Source organism: Antechinus flavipes, chromosome 3, assembly GCF_016432865.1.
Source record: "Antechinus flavipes isolate AdamAnt ecotype Samford, QLD, Australia chromosome 3, AdamAnt_v2, whole genome shotgun sequence".
In the NCBI taxonomy this organism is placed as follows: domain Eukaryota; kingdom Metazoa; phylum Chordata; class Mammalia; order Dasyuromorphia; family Dasyuridae; genus Antechinus; species Antechinus flavipes.
In genome coordinates this window covers 305,025,451-305,041,056 of record NC_067400.1, presented here as the reverse complement: position 1 = coordinate 305,041,056, position 15,606 = coordinate 305,025,451, and the positions used below count along the sequence as shown (strand labels likewise).

General features: G+C 34.6%; 1 protein-coding gene across 3 annotated transcripts in view; it reads right to left on the bottom strand.

The window, feature by feature from the left end:
- Positions 1-515: 515 nt before the first annotated feature.
- Positions 516-15,606, bottom strand: part of LOC127554053 (OX-2 membrane glycoprotein-like) — a 71,728-nt gene continuing 56,637 nt past the window's right edge. Inside the window, exons 3-6 of one of the 3 annotated variants that reach the window (XM_051985279.1) lie at positions 8,124-8,423; positions 4,620-4,719; positions 3,981-4,095; positions 516-3,305 (exon numbers count right to left, since the gene is read on the bottom strand). In XM_051985279.1, coding sequence (XP_051841239.1) covers positions 4,002-4,095; positions 4,620-4,719; positions 8,124-8,423 — 494 coding nt within the window. In that variant the 3' untranslated portion in view covers positions 516-3,305; positions 3,981-4,001. The remainder of the gene's footprint in view (positions 3,306-3,980; positions 4,096-4,619; positions 4,720-8,123; positions 8,424-15,606) is intronic. The other 2 variants (XM_051985278.1, XM_051985280.1) reach the window with 2 other exon arrangements.

Below are 15,606 nucleotides of genomic sequence, written 5' to 3'. Positions count from 1 at the left end.
GTACTTAAGAACTCTTTACTCATGCAAATAGTCATGCCCTGCAGATATCCAAAAGCAATAACAAGCAAAATAAATCAGTAAAATGCTAAAAAAAAAAAAAAAAAAAAAAAGACTTCCTTAGCTCCACCCCACACACTGTACCCTCCACATCTATGGGCACCAACCCTCTGCTTGTTTTTCTCCTGATACTTCCTGGTTTGACCACCCAAGTTAACATTCCTCTTTATAAAACTTGTGGAATTCCTTAATTTATTGTATTCAGTTCATTGTTCTCCCACTAATTTCCACATCTCTGGCTTCAAACTCTCCTTCTTACAAAGTCACAGAACTCTAGAAAGCAGGATATTTTAATTACTCTGGCATGAGGGCTCTAGAAAGCAATGGTACCTTTTGTTACCCCAACTTGGGGGCTCCAGAAAGCAGGACACAATACCTCATCATCATTTATCAGCTGATTTTCAGAAAAAAGAACAAGGAAAATATAAAAAAATAAACAAAATAGATCTTGTACTAAGTTCTTGGATGATATGTCATGTCCTATTTATTTTGCATAGTTCAATCCATGTAAACATACATATTAAAAACATAAATTAAATAACAATATTTATTAAGATTTCATGTTTATTTCACATTATTTAATGCTTATATAAAATGTTGTAGGATATTTGTGTTGTTACTGAATTTTAACAAAAAGGTAAACTTGGGTCATCATCTGAGCAAGATAACATTTATTAACAGAATCATGCTGTCTGTCAATAAAAGATCAGTAGCTTGCCTCCTCTTATGCCAAAGATTCCAATCTAAAGAACAGTTCCCCTTTTATAGGTTTTGGGGAGTACAAAACAAAGAACAGGCTAAGTGACATCATATGGTTGAAGGCAGCATGACTGGTTACAAAGTTGAGGTGCAAAGAGAAAGATGATTGGTTGGAAATTTGGTATTGGGGACTAGCAATGACCCCTTCCCTTCTCACCTCTTTTCTGAGGAGTCTAAGAATTGCTCATGATTTGAATGCAAGTCCAAGATAGTGGTCCATAATTTTGAATTACAAACCAGAAATCCTTGAAGAATAGCTCGATTAGGCCTGACTCCTTTGTGTTCAAATGCATTCAATAACACAAATAAGATCCAACAATATTTCAATAGGCTTAAATAATGAGATAAATATATTAAAGAGGGATGAAATCCAGTACCTGGTGCTGGCAAAACAACAAAACAACACTACCACCACCATGAAAACTAAGAGTATGTTCACCAATAGGGGAATGGCTGAAAAAATTGTAGCATATGAATGTAAATGAATATTATTATTCTATAAAAAATGAGAGATTACTGATTTCAATTGGACATAGAATGATTTATATGAATTGATATTAAGTAAAATGAGAACCAGAAAAAAAAAAAACTTATATAGAATTATAACCCAAATTCCAAGCCCTAATGGTACATTTTCTCTCTGTCTCTATTTCTCTGTCTTTGTCTCTTTGTCTCTTTCACACACCACACACACACACACACCACCTCATGCTATATAATAAGAACAAAAGCAAACAAAATTATTTTGAAAAACATAAGATCTTCTATCAATGCAAGAACCACTCATGATTCCGAGGACTGATGACAAAATATGCTACCCCACATCCTGATTTTGTGTAATAGTGATAGACACACAGTGCAGATGTGTATTTGACATATTTTTGGACCTAAGAAATGAAGAAGTTTGTTTGGCTTGACTATGTATCTTTATTACAAAGTGTTAGTTTTTCTTTTACTCCCCTCCCCCCCCTCATGGAATGTAGGATGAGAGAGAAATAAAGTAGATATGACTAGAAAACAATTCATGTGAAACACTCTGATTTTGAGTGAACTGCATTTAAAACCTGATTGAACAATATCTTAAGGCAATTAAAAAAGGCAATTAAATCATATACAAAAGTTCTCCCCACTGTCCCCAACTCTTTGATAATATGGAATGCACATAGTTGATAGACTATGTTAGTTTGTGAGAGATTATGATGGGAAATTGAGGCAAAATCTACTTGACCTCTTGAGTAATAAATAAATAACCCAACATGAGAAGAGTGATTTTCCTAGGTTTTATCCAATCTCCAATTACCTGAGGGGAATTCTTTCCTGATTTAGCCTGGTGACTTATTGGATGAATACAAAAGAAGAGAAGTTTTTAAATATGTTTTTAACTTCAGAAATTTTGTTTTCTTAATGTTGCATCTGTAGAATTGGTTTTAATTGCACCTTTTGATCCACAAGTGTTTTATTTCATTTCAAACCTCAAGGTTGGATTACTGGATTGGTCCATATTATGCCTGACCTAGAATGAACATTTTTTTATGGAAGAAAAATTTGACTCTAGAAAATAGAAATAGGATCAAGGAGTGAAAGATAGAGACTCTAACACATTTGTTATGTGTTGTGTATAGAAGTGAGATGGGTCAGTTTTCTAAGACAATAACTTTCCCATTACTGGACACTTTCAAGTGGATTCTGGAGGAATGCTTGTTGGAGGTATTGTAGCAGGGATTCAAATTTCAGGGATGGATTGATAGGAATCACTTCTGAGATGCTTTCTAACTCTGGAATTTTAAGATAATACTTTACAGAGGTGTAAAAGGGAATGCAAAATTATGATCTGGAAGAGATCTAATATTACCTCAGTTCTATCCTCCTTAAATTATACTGCTTCCCTTGAATAATCTCATGTTACATCATAGTTCTCAAGAATGTCATATTCTCCTTCGCTTTCTGGATACTATGAAATTCTCAGTGTTTTTCTCCTCCCAATTTCCCCATTCTTATTCCTCACATGGTAGAACCTTAACAAACATTTATAGAAACGAATAATTAAAGGAAAATTGTATACTCCACATAATCTTCTCCATGCAATCCTGTTAAGGGACAGGTCAATTCTCCTAAAGCCTCTATAGCTGTGGATAATAGCATCTGAAAGAGTTGCAGAGCAGCCTTTGCTGACACAGGTGTTGCAGACTGGGAATGAGATAAATTGGAAACAGACTGAAGAGGAGAGCTGTCAGCCAATGCAATGGCCTCTCAGTCTCCTCGTATCATCCTCTCACAAGAGGCGAGCCATTCTGGGTTGGATCTCCAGCAGCCACTATCAGGTGGCTCCCATGTATTCTAACAGCTCTCCCGTGTATTCCAACACAATCCAGAAGTCCAAATGTTCAGGCTCTCAAGAAGCTCAGTGGGGGAGATACCATTGTAAAAACCTATGTTCTAATGACACATATACAGGATAACTGGGTGCAGGGGCAGCGTCAGAGGAAAAGCTATAAGAAAAAAGAAAAATGGAAAAGTCTCAGCTGAGAAGTGAAAGAAACCCAGGAAGTTAAGAGAAAGAGATGAGTAGGGAGAGGATTTCAGAAGAATAGTTCCTAAATTGTATCTCAAATGAACGGCATTTCATTCTGCATGATACATTTCTCCTAACAAAAGCTAAAATCACATAACTTTCTTGGACTTCCATATATCACCACTACTGACTTATCTAAGTTGCCATTTCACATTAGCCTCAGAAAAATATTCATAAAATAAATGAATAAATCTTTTTAGAATAACTGCAGTTTTAACAGTGATTGATTAAAAAAGCAAACTCATCAAAACCCATGCCTAAATAACCATAAGTAGTGTGTTAAATTTGATTGATTAGATTGGAAATATTTAGACAGTCTAATCATATTTCTCCCATGATATGGTCTTAGAATAGAAAGAAAATATTGGTAGATATGTAAAATTTGTGAAAATATACAGATTTTTGTTGCATGTAATTGCCATATAATGAACTCACCTTATTAGTTCAGGCAAATCACTTATTCCTTTTTGTATTTATTCTTTCCATTCTCAAAATAAAATTATACAAAGAATTATACCATATTGTCATGAGTATTTATAGCACAGAATAAAATTGTGCATGACAAGAATACAATCATATGATCACCAATTACCTCAACATGGTTAGGAATATTCTATTCCTGGGTGTCTGACTCCATGGGTTTCTCTTTCTCTGGTTTCTCAAAGGAAATATTTTGTGCAGAGCAGTGACTATTTTTATTTTTTATCCTGGAACAATAAGAGAGAGCCCATTTTCTTCAGCATATATAGACTTATTTCTTCCGTCAGAATCATCAGTATACTGTAATATTCTCCTTTGTTTCGATTTCCTTGCAGTCTCTGAGGGCAGCCTTTCTTTCAGTTCAGTAATTACCACAAGTATAGCCAGGTGTTAAAGTCCAAATCCTTTATTGTCTCCTTCAAAGTCTTGTCTCCTTTCCTGGGGCCTGGTTAGTTTTCTTAAAGGCCTATCTCTCTCCTTGGTTCCGAAAGCTTGAGCTCCTGCCTCCTTCTCTGCCCTCTGAATCTCTCCAAATAAATCTTGGCTAAGATTCCTAGCTTATATGCTCTACACTGATTATAAACCAATCATTTTATCACTAGGAAACCATTATTTGTTGTAAGATTAAATCAATGCTAAACTAGATTTAACCATTGTCTCCTCAACTCCACTTAGTAGCTTGTTTCAAGTTCTGGCCCATAACAGTATACTACTTCTCTGTCCTTACTCCTACTTACATGTTATAACTTACCTTTTCGTGTATATCACCAAGCAGCTAATGAGGAGCAATGGGCAAATCAGTGCGGCTATTAGGTATATATGTGACCTCGACAATGAGTCATTGGAAATTGCTAGAAGACATAAGACATAAATACCATCTGTTAATTGCTTTAATTCCCAATACATTAATCTTATTTTATTTCCTATTTTGTTTAATTCTTTTGTTTTACTTTGGCCAATCATAAGGAAACCAGTACTTTTCTCTGGGATTTAGGTTTGATTTGCTTTGGGATATTTATTCTGCAAAATATTTTAAAAGTAAAGCAAACCTTCATAATTTCACACTAGAGAAGAATCCAGAATCTTGTGTCTTGCTGTATTATTTTCAGTGTTTAAGGTAATCTATAGTATTTATGTATATGTTACGTACACACACATACACACACACACACACACTCAGCTTCATCCTCTGCAGTTCACATTTCTCATACAAGTTTCTTCTCTCCTTTGATACTACTACCTCTCTGCTATAAGCTCCAAGTGCCTCCTACTTGGACTACTGCACTTGCCTGCTGGTGGCTCTCCCTGTAAACAATCTCACTCAACTCCAATTTACCTAACATTCATTTGTCAAAGAGATTAGTTTAAAGCACAGGATTAACTATGTTATCATCATATGAAGACAAACCTGTGACTCCCTATTACCTTCAGATTCAAATATATAATTCTTTGTATATAAATTCCTTCACAAACTTATCCCTTCCTGTTTTTCAAAATGTCCTTCCACTTTATTCCTTTCCATGTAATCTGTGATATAGTAACACCTATTTCTTGTTGTTCCTCGTACATGACAGTTTTCATATCTCTTCATTGGCTATCCCATATGCCAGGATGCTCGTCTACTTATCTCCTACTCCTATTTTCTCTGCCTGCCTTCAAGATTCAGCCAAATCCTACCTTCTACAGATAGCATTTTCCCAGTCTATTTCACATCCCCTCCTCCCCAGGTACAATCCCCTTAGATCACATACCTCACTCTGCCTGTACCCCCAAACTGGAATAGACAGTGTTTCATTTGCCCAGATGCAATAGATCTTTCCTGATGACCTTCTCAGTTCTCTTTGGCAAGAAAATTATTTCAACTCATCCTCTTTGTGATTTTTAATGCTCTAGGAATTGTTTTATAGAATTATTTAAAGGTTTTTGGAGAGGATTTTAATGTGAACTTGAGTGAACTGCTGCTTGGCTCTCCTTTTATATGTCTTCAACAAACATAATTTTAATATTATCCACCAAATTTGATTGTGAGATCTTGGAGTGTAGCATCCACATTTTTTTTTTCTTTCTTTATATTTCCATTGTCTATGATAGTGTGTAACAAATAGTAAATGATTTATTTCATCAAATGACTAAATCCATGAATGGGATAATTGTGTTCAAAGACATTTTATTCCACTTGGTTATCTTTAGTAAAAGAGCAGAAAAGGAGCATAGGTGATACAAAAATTATGAGAATTTTATTTTCTAAAGTAATCAAAGAAACATATTTAATTAGAAATAGCCTTAGAAATGGGCTTGTAAACTCAGTTGGCTTGAGTTATATTGGAAATCTTGGAATTATTGAAATCAATCTGCTCCTTTTACAGATCAGAAAACTGATGCATGGAGAGGGGGAATGAGCTGCATGAAGTTCTTTGGGTTGAAACAAATAAATCATGATTTAAACACAAGCTACTAACCTCTAAGTCTAGGGTTTAATTGTTAATTACATCATAATACCTCTCATCTCTAATGGGTTATAGGACTGGTTATATGATAGGTATATATTTATACTCCTTGTAAGGAGAATCATTTCTCTGCCCCATGTCATTGTCACCATCTTGGGCCACAACATCTTCAAGTGTTGCACTGGCATCTCTAGCACTTAGCACAGTGCCTGGCACTAGTAGGCACTTCATTATTTCTTTTTGGATGATTAATTAACTTATGGCAGATGCACTCATTAGATGAGGATTAATAACATGTTTACTTAATTTTCTCTTCTCCATTACTGATGGATTCCAACTGTTTTAGATATCTCTGTCTTTATTTCTCTTCTGTTTTCTAAACTCTATTTTCCATTCTTTAAAAAGACTGGCAAAGAACTAGAGAGAAAGTGATAACAATTAATCATGATTTAAGTAAAAGAATCATTCTCATTCCATTTTTCTTCACAATCCTTAGAATAGTCCTTGGCACATACTATTTCACAAATACTCCCTCTTTTTCAGTTTTATTCAGTTACAAGAGATTCTCAGAAAATGAGAGTACTTGTCTGTAAAAGTTTGTGATGTAAAAACAAAACACTGATAAAAATAAAAATAAAATAATGAAGGCTTGAAATGTTTTTATTATAAAGTAAGCTAGTTGACTGAGAGAGAGAGTTTGGCTGCATCCAAGTTGTTTTTGCTTTTCCCCTGATTCTCATTTGTGTTCAGGAGAGGAATGGTGGTAAGGCAAGTTTTAGAATGAGGAAGTATAGTTATCTATGGAGGAGGAGGGATTGAAATAAAATTTAGATTTTAGTGTGTTCACAGTTGTGGCAAAAATGAATAAAATGGCAAAAATACATTTTTTAAATTTACATAATTTCCGTGGTTTGAAGTTTTTTATGTTTGAACAAATGCAGTGATTTTATTAATATGTGGAATTTCCAATGAGAAACACTCTGTGTCTTTTAAATAATATTTTCCTCCAATTACATGTAAAAATATTTTTATTTTAATAATGGATTCTTATTTTCAAAATACAAGCAAAATGTATGGAATCTATACCACTCTGCAATAATTTGTAAATGAGACTGTGAGAAGTGCTACTCTTATGAAAATATAACTTGAATGATGACTAAATATAGTTTGGAGACAATGACTAAGTGTAGTTTCTGTAACTATGAAAATAGTCCCTCAAACAACTCTTTAGTTACTAGTGGATAGTCCATACAAGAAGAATAGATGGAAATACTTATGAATTATTTTTAAGTTTTACAATGATATGATATTTCTCATATATAATATATATGATATTTCATATAATCATGTAATATATGATATTTCATATATTTACATATATATATTTCTCTATAAATATATATGTATACACACATGTATATACATCCATATGTTATTGTTTCACTCATTTTCAGTTGCAACTGACTCTTTTTGACCCCATTTGGGTTTTTCTGGGAAAAGATAATAGAGTGCTTTGCCATTTCCTTCTCCAGCTCATTTTACAAATGAAAAAACTAAGGCAAAAAGGTAAAGTGCCCAAGTTCACACTACTAATAAATGTCTGAGGCTAAATTTTAACTCATTTAAAAAATCTTCTTGATCCCAGATCTGGCTCTCTATCCATTGTGTCACCTAGCTGACTTACACACACACACACACACACACACACACACACACACACATGATGTTATTTCATTTATCTGAAATATGTGGATCACAACAAATATATTAATTAAAATTTAACTTTACTGGCTTTATTTTTTACTTACATTCTGGTTCCTGAGAAAAATAAACAAGTTCTTTTTTCTTCCTTAGAGGGTGATCCATGACACAGGATGCATTCTCAATTTTCAAGGACCTCACAGCCTCCTTTGAGATATTATACCATTTGGTAACATTAGTTATTCCATCTGGGCTTTGATCAGTGTATTCCTTGGGCAATCCCATCAGCAGCCTCTCATGGGAGAAAGTGATGTGAGGGGCAGGTTTTCCTGTAGCTGAGCAGATGACTATAAGGATTCCCTCAATGGTGGGATGAGGATGAAGTTCACTTCTTAATTCAGGCACATCTAAGTGAAACAAAAAGAAAATTCAGAAATGATCCCTGTCCATATAGCATACAAGTGATTTCAGGCTGGGTCTATGATGGGTTTAGGGAACTCCTAAATAGCTCAGCAATTTTTTGTTTTCAGAGCATTTCCTGGGGGCACTGAATGATTCAAGAAACTGGCTCCAATCCTATAGTTAGTCAATATGTGTCAGAGATGGGGGACACATGAACCCTGTCTCCTAGGACAGACCTGGATCTATTAGGACTTGCTGCCTTCCATATTGATAGAAGGTGGACTGGTGACTTGCCCACTGTCATCTAATCAGTATATGAGAGAGCTTAGACTCAAACCCAGATCTTCCCTGCTCTAAAAGCATCACTTTACTAATTAAACCATTCTACAATAATTTGTTACTGAAACTAAATTGTAAGAGATGCTATTGATACAAAAATTTCATCTGAATGATGACTAAATGTATTTTGGAGACATTGTATTGTCTATGACTATGAAAACTGCCCCATAACAACTCTTTGGTTGCTAGTAGATGTCCACTAGAAGAATGGATGCAAATACCTATCCCCAAATTTTTGATATGATGCTTTGAATATATTGATTTCAGTTTTCCTAAGTGTTTATGTCCATGTACTCTGGGACTCAATAATCTTCTCTACTGAGACTTCAGTAAGCACCTTTATGGAGATTTTAAGTTGATTTCATTTGAGGACAAACAGTCCTTGGCTTTGAATATTATGAGAGGAAAAGAAAGTTACTGCAGGTAAAGAAACATTGAGGGGTATGTGTGTGTGTGGGGAGGTGTGTGTCTGTGTGTGTTTGTGATGGGGGAGGAAAATAGCAGTTATAATCGAAACATTTAGTTGAGACTTTTGAGCAGGTTTTTACATTGCCTTATACTTTATTCAGAGAATTTTTGCTGTTTAAAAATAACCTTTATTAAATACCTTAAATATCTTCATTAAATATCTTTCATAATCTCTGTCTGCATTTTCTCAACCAAAAATTCTGAGATTATTTTCCAGGTCATGATTACATAAATGTGTCAATTTGACATAGAAGACATAGTATAGAATGATGAGAAGTTTAGATTAAGCAATTTCTACATTATCTTCTTTCCTAATATTCTATGACTATAGACCCTGACCTTAAAAGTCAGTATAATAAAGTGTTAGGTATCATGTCTGCCCATCCATCCTTTTTTTCCCCGCCTTACTGCTTTTGGAACAGTATGGATCTTCTAGAAAACATTATAGCACAAAGACAGTTTTCCTTTTACCTTGTACACTGAAGCACATCTTTCCTCCATAGATACCATTTGGAAAGACATTAAAGAGACATTTGTAACATGCAGCATCTTTCAAGGTCACGTTATATATAGTCATGCTTGTGGATGTCAGTTCTGTACTGCTGCACTGGATCCGTTCATTGTATGGGGGAGAATTTTTTCACCATGCTGGCTGCTGTAGGTGCCTATGTTTTCTGGAATAGACCCTTGGAGCTTTTGCCAGGTAATTTGCAGAACTTCTGCTGAGATCGTCAAATTGCAGTTCAGGGTCACATTGTTCCCAAGGAGGGCTATATCAGCACTCTTACTCTTTGTTACAAACACAGAATCTGAAAATTAAAAAAAAAAAAGGAAAAGAAAAAAATTCAGAATGAACAAATATAGGCTTGGTAAGATAGTAGAAAGAACATTGAGTAGATCATATGACCAACAGTGGAGGATTAGACATTTTCTCTGATCCTCAAAAATCTCTCAAACCTCTCCTGGACAGAAATTATTGTACCAAAGATGAAACAACTCTAGCTGTCTTCATGGTCCAGGACCCAGACTGTGGTTCCATGTAGGATCTCATAACTGAATAGGGGTGTCTTAAAATTAGGAATTATTATCAGTAAATGTTTGCTTTGCATACTGATTTTATATGCCTACATACCTGGGGTCATGTAAAAATTTCTAGATCAAAAAGATGTCATGACTGGAAAAAGAACAGGCTATAAAAATAATACATTTTCAAAAAATGCTTTCAAGAGGATAAATTTCTTTTTTTCTGTGTTTGTAACAGTGGCCATGTTGGAGATTGCCCAGATAAAAGACAGATACAGAAATTAATTGAAAACTAAGATTAAAAAATTGGAAACAAAATTTATGTAAAAGAAATAATCAAATTCTCTTCATTTTAAAATTATATTTTGACTAACTTTATGAAATATATTGCTGAGTTTGTGGAGGCACTATCAAACTCTGTAGAGTTTAAAAAACAATAAGATCAATTATTCTTTTTAAAAAATTTTTAATAGTTTTTTATTTACAAGTTATATAAATGGGTAATTTTACAGCATTGACAATTGCCAGACCTTTTGTTCCAATTTTTCTCCTCCTTCCCCCCATCCCCTCCCCTAGATGGCAAGGATGACCAATACATGTTAAATATATTAGAGTATAAATTAAATACAAAATAAGTATACATGTCCAAACCATTATTGTGCTATACAAAAAGAATTGGACTCTGAAATATTGTACAATTAGCCTGTGAAGGAAATCAAAAATGCAAGTGGGCAAAAATATAGGGATTGGGAATTCGATGTAATGGTTCTTAGTCATCTCCCAGAGTTCTTTCGCTGGGTGTAGCTGGTTCAGTTCATTACTGCTCCAATAGAACTGATTTGGTTCATCTCATTGCTGAGGATAGCCAGGTCCATCAGAATTGAGATCAATTATTCTTTATAGTTTTTTGTTTTTTTTTTAATAACTGGGGACCGATTTAAAGCTGAAGTTTGCACTTTGAGAATTGTCTTAATAGTCATTAGATATATTTAGGGGAAATTCACTAAAATAGAAATTCAGGGAAGTGTTAAAATAAGAAAAAAACTTAAGAAATAGTATAAGAAAAATTAGATTAAAAATCTTGTTAGCTCAAATAATTTCACAACTCAGAATTCAAAAAAGGAAAAACATTTGCTAAGCCTATTAAACTTTCAGCTAGCCAATCTCTGAAGTTTGGGAATATCAAACCATGAACTTGGTTTTATTTTTGTGTAAAATAAACATATACTTAAAAACTATACTTAAAATTAGGGTAAGGTTATCATAGGAAGGAATTTTTCTTATTACATGGAAGAATAAGGAAATTTTAACCATCTTCAGAAAAGAATGAAAGTAGATAGTTCATTTATCCTTCTGTTGTTTATTGCTTTTAAACAATCAACCTGAAGACATTAAACAAATCTTAATTTGGGACTCCTGATTGAAGGTGAATTCCAAAGTGCTTCCAGAAAGAGTAAGCTTGGTTTGAAATCAGAAAACAATGGAAGGTAAGTGAAATATAATGATACTACTGTAGTTTAAAACAATAGTTTGGGCAAATTAGAAATACAATAAAACTTGCATTGAAATCAATTGATTAATTGTATGTGGCAACAACAGGATTATTTGATGATCAATTCTGATGGAAGTGGCTCTCTTCAACAATGAGATGATTTAGACCAGTTCCAATGATCTTGTGATGAAGAAAGCCATATACACACAGAGAAAGAACTCAGAACATAGAATTTTTACTCTTTTTGCTGTTGTTTGCTTGCATTTTATTTTCTTTCTCATTTTTTCCTGTTTGATTTTTTTTGTGTGTGTGCAGCAAGATAATTGTATAAATATGTATGCACATATTGGATTTAACATACATTTCTACCATATTTAACATATATTGGATTACTTGCTATCTAGGGGAAGAGTGAGAGAAGGTGAGGGAAATCGGAGCACGAATTTTTGCAAGAGTTAATGTTGAAAAATTATCCATGCATATATTTTGAAAATTAGGAGTCTTAAAAAAAAAAACTAATTGATTAATGAAAAGTTCAAATTTTATAAGGCTATAGTTAGAGAAAGACTGAAGGTAGAATTAGACAAGAATATGAATTTAAAAAAATACAGGAACAAATTAAGTGCATGCACACATAATAGAGAATACTCAGATTAGAAAAGATCAACTTAAATTGAGCATATGGCTTATAAAGATATAAATCACTGAAATTTCAAGAGCAGAATTTTCAGATTATTTAAAAAACAATTAATTTTGAGTGGCATGAAAGGAAATAGAGAAAAAATATAACCTGAGTCCTTCAAAGAAATAAAATGTCTTTCAGACAGTTTTCTAGTAGGGTAATTCTTGTTACATTCCTGTGCCACAGCTGCACTTGGGTCAGCTCTCTGGGTAGTGCCAACATAGTAGAATGTGTAATGGGCTGAAAACTCTGAGCAGATGCACTGAAGTCAGAGCATTTAAAGCCAATTACCAATTGGACAATATCAATATATGCTTGGAGAAAGAATGGCCCTGTCCACTATGCTGCAGGCTCGATGTACATGAATTGTACATGCAAGTAGTGATATAACAAACAATATAAATCAACATGGTATTCCAGAAGTCCTACAACAATCTTTTCATGTCTCAGAGAATCCAATGATTCCTGAGGGTTTTCAAGTCCAAAAATTTTTGATGTCCATGAGTGAAACACCATAATTGCCATGCTTTTTCAGTGGTGGACACAGGCAGCAATGGAACCACTTAATGTTTCTTGGGTCTTCTCCTTCTTTTCAAGGGTCTGCTCCATCTCTCTGCAATGGACAATGTGAATACGGCTCGTTGGCACCTATCTGATTTCTTCTCCATCTGTGGAGATACAAGCAAACCCTCTTCCCCAAGCAGTTAGCCTATCTGGACCCTTCCATTCACCACTTTCTGGGTCTCTCCACATCACCTGGCGATTATCTAAATATAGTGGAGCTGCTTGCACTGGACACTGCCCTTCTGGTGGGTTATAAAAACCTGTCTGCTGGAGCCAATGCATCTTTGTCAAAAATCAAGAAGTTAATAGTATAAAGGGCTAGATTTAGAAGTTCTCTAGCGTTACCTGTGGCTCCCCCTTTCTTTTGTTTTTGGAGGAGCGTCTTAATGTCTCTGTTTCTCCTCTCTACTATTGCCTGTCCTTGAGGATTAAAGAGTATGCCAGTGGTGTGCAAAATTTTATACTATGCACAAAAGTGTGCAAAATGTTTAGAAGTATATGCAGGTCCATTGTCTGTTTTTATGGCTTGTGGCGCACCCATAATTGCAAATGCTTGTATAAGGAATTCAGTGACCACTCGGGCTGTCTCTTTTGCTGCTGGTATTGCAAAAGTGAATCCTGAAAAGGTGTCTACTACAACATGGATAAAAGACAGATGGCCAAAAGATTTATAATGGGTCACATCCATTTGCCAAATTTCATTGGGTCTCAAACCAAGAGGGTTCTTCCCTGGAGGCAGTGTAGGAGCGTGGAAAAGAAGGCAGGCTGTACAGGCTTTTACTATGCTCCTAGTTTCCTCTCTTGTTATTCCAAATTTTAAACGTAAAGCTCAAGCAGCCTGATGATATTTAAAATGAGATTCTTGGGCTTCTTGGAATAAAGGAGTATTGGCCAGCATAGTTAGAAAGCTATCTGCTTTTGAATTACCATCAAAAATGGAATCTGGAAGTCCACTATGAGAGTGGACATGCAAAATATAAATCTTACCTGGATGCTTTCTCACTTGCTCTTGAAGTTCCTTGAAGAGCTGATATATATTAGAGGCTACAAATTTTATTTGGACTGTGGCAATTCTTTGTACCACACCTACTGAATAGGCCGAATTTATATCTCCTGGATAATAAGTATATAGTTTTATCTCCTGGATAATAAGTAAGAGCTAGAATGATTGCATACAATTCATTCTGCTGAGTGGATGAAAAGGAGTTCTGACTACTCTCGTTATAGTTAAGTCACAAGAGTACACAGCACAAATGTTATGTCTGTAAAGATAGTTGATCCTTTTTTTTTTTTAATTTTTATTTAATAATTACTTTATATTGACAGAATCCATGCCAGGGTAATTTTTTTTTTACAACATTATCCCTTGCACTCGTTTCTGTTCCGATTTTTCCCCTCCCTCCCTCCACCCCCTCCCCTAGATGGCAAGCAGTCCTATATATGTTGGATATGTTGCAGTATATCCTAGATACAATATATGTTTGCAGAACCGAACAGTTCTCTTGTTGCACAGGGAGAATTGGATTCAGAAGGTATAAATAACCCGGGAAGAAAAACAAAAATGCAGATAGTTCACATTCGTTTCCCAGTGTTCTTTCTTTGGGTGTACCTGTTTCTGTCTGTCATTTACCAATTGAAACTCAGGTCTCTTTGTCAAAGAAATCCACTTCCATCAAAATATGTCCTCATACAATATTGTTGTCAAAGTGTATAATGATCTCCTGGTTCTGCTCATTTCACTTAGCATCAGTTCATGTAAGTCTCGCCAGTCCTCTCTGTATTCATCCTGTTGGTCATTTCTTACAGAACAATAATATTCCATAACATTCATATACCACAATTTATCCAGCCATTCTCCAATTGATGGGCATCCATTCATTTTCCAGTTTCTGGCCACTACAAACAGGGCTGCTACAAACATTTTGGCACATACAGGTCCCTTTCCCTTCTTTAGTATTTCTTTGGGATATAAGCCCAATAGAAATACTGCTGAATCAAAGAATATGCACAATTTGATAACTTTTTGGGCATAACTCCAGATTGCTCTCCAGAATGGTTGGATTCGTTCACAACTCCACCAACAATGCATCAGTGTCCCAGTTTTCCCGCATCCCCTCCAACATTCATCATTATTTTTTCCTGTCATCTTAGCCAATCTGACAGGTGTGTAGTGGTATCTCAGAGTTGTCTTAATTTGCATTTCTCTGATCAATAATGATTTGGAACACTCTTTCATATGAGTGGTAATAGTTTCAATTTCATCCTCTGAAAATTGTCTGTTCATATCCTTTGACCATTTATCAATTGGAGAATGGCTTGATTTCTTATAAATTTGAGTCAGTTCTCTATATATTTTGGAAATGAGGCCTTTATCAGAACCTTTAACTGTGAAAATGTTTTCCCAGTTTGTTGCTTCCCTTCTAATCTTGTTTGCATTAGTTTTATTTGTACAAAGGCTTTTTAATTTGATGTAATCAAAATTTTCTATTTTGTGATCAGTAATGGTCTCTAGTTCATCTTTGGTCACAAATTTTTTTCTCCTCCACAAGTCTGAGAGATAAACTATCCTATGTTCCTCTAATTTATTTATAATCTCATTCTTTATGTCTAGATCATGGAC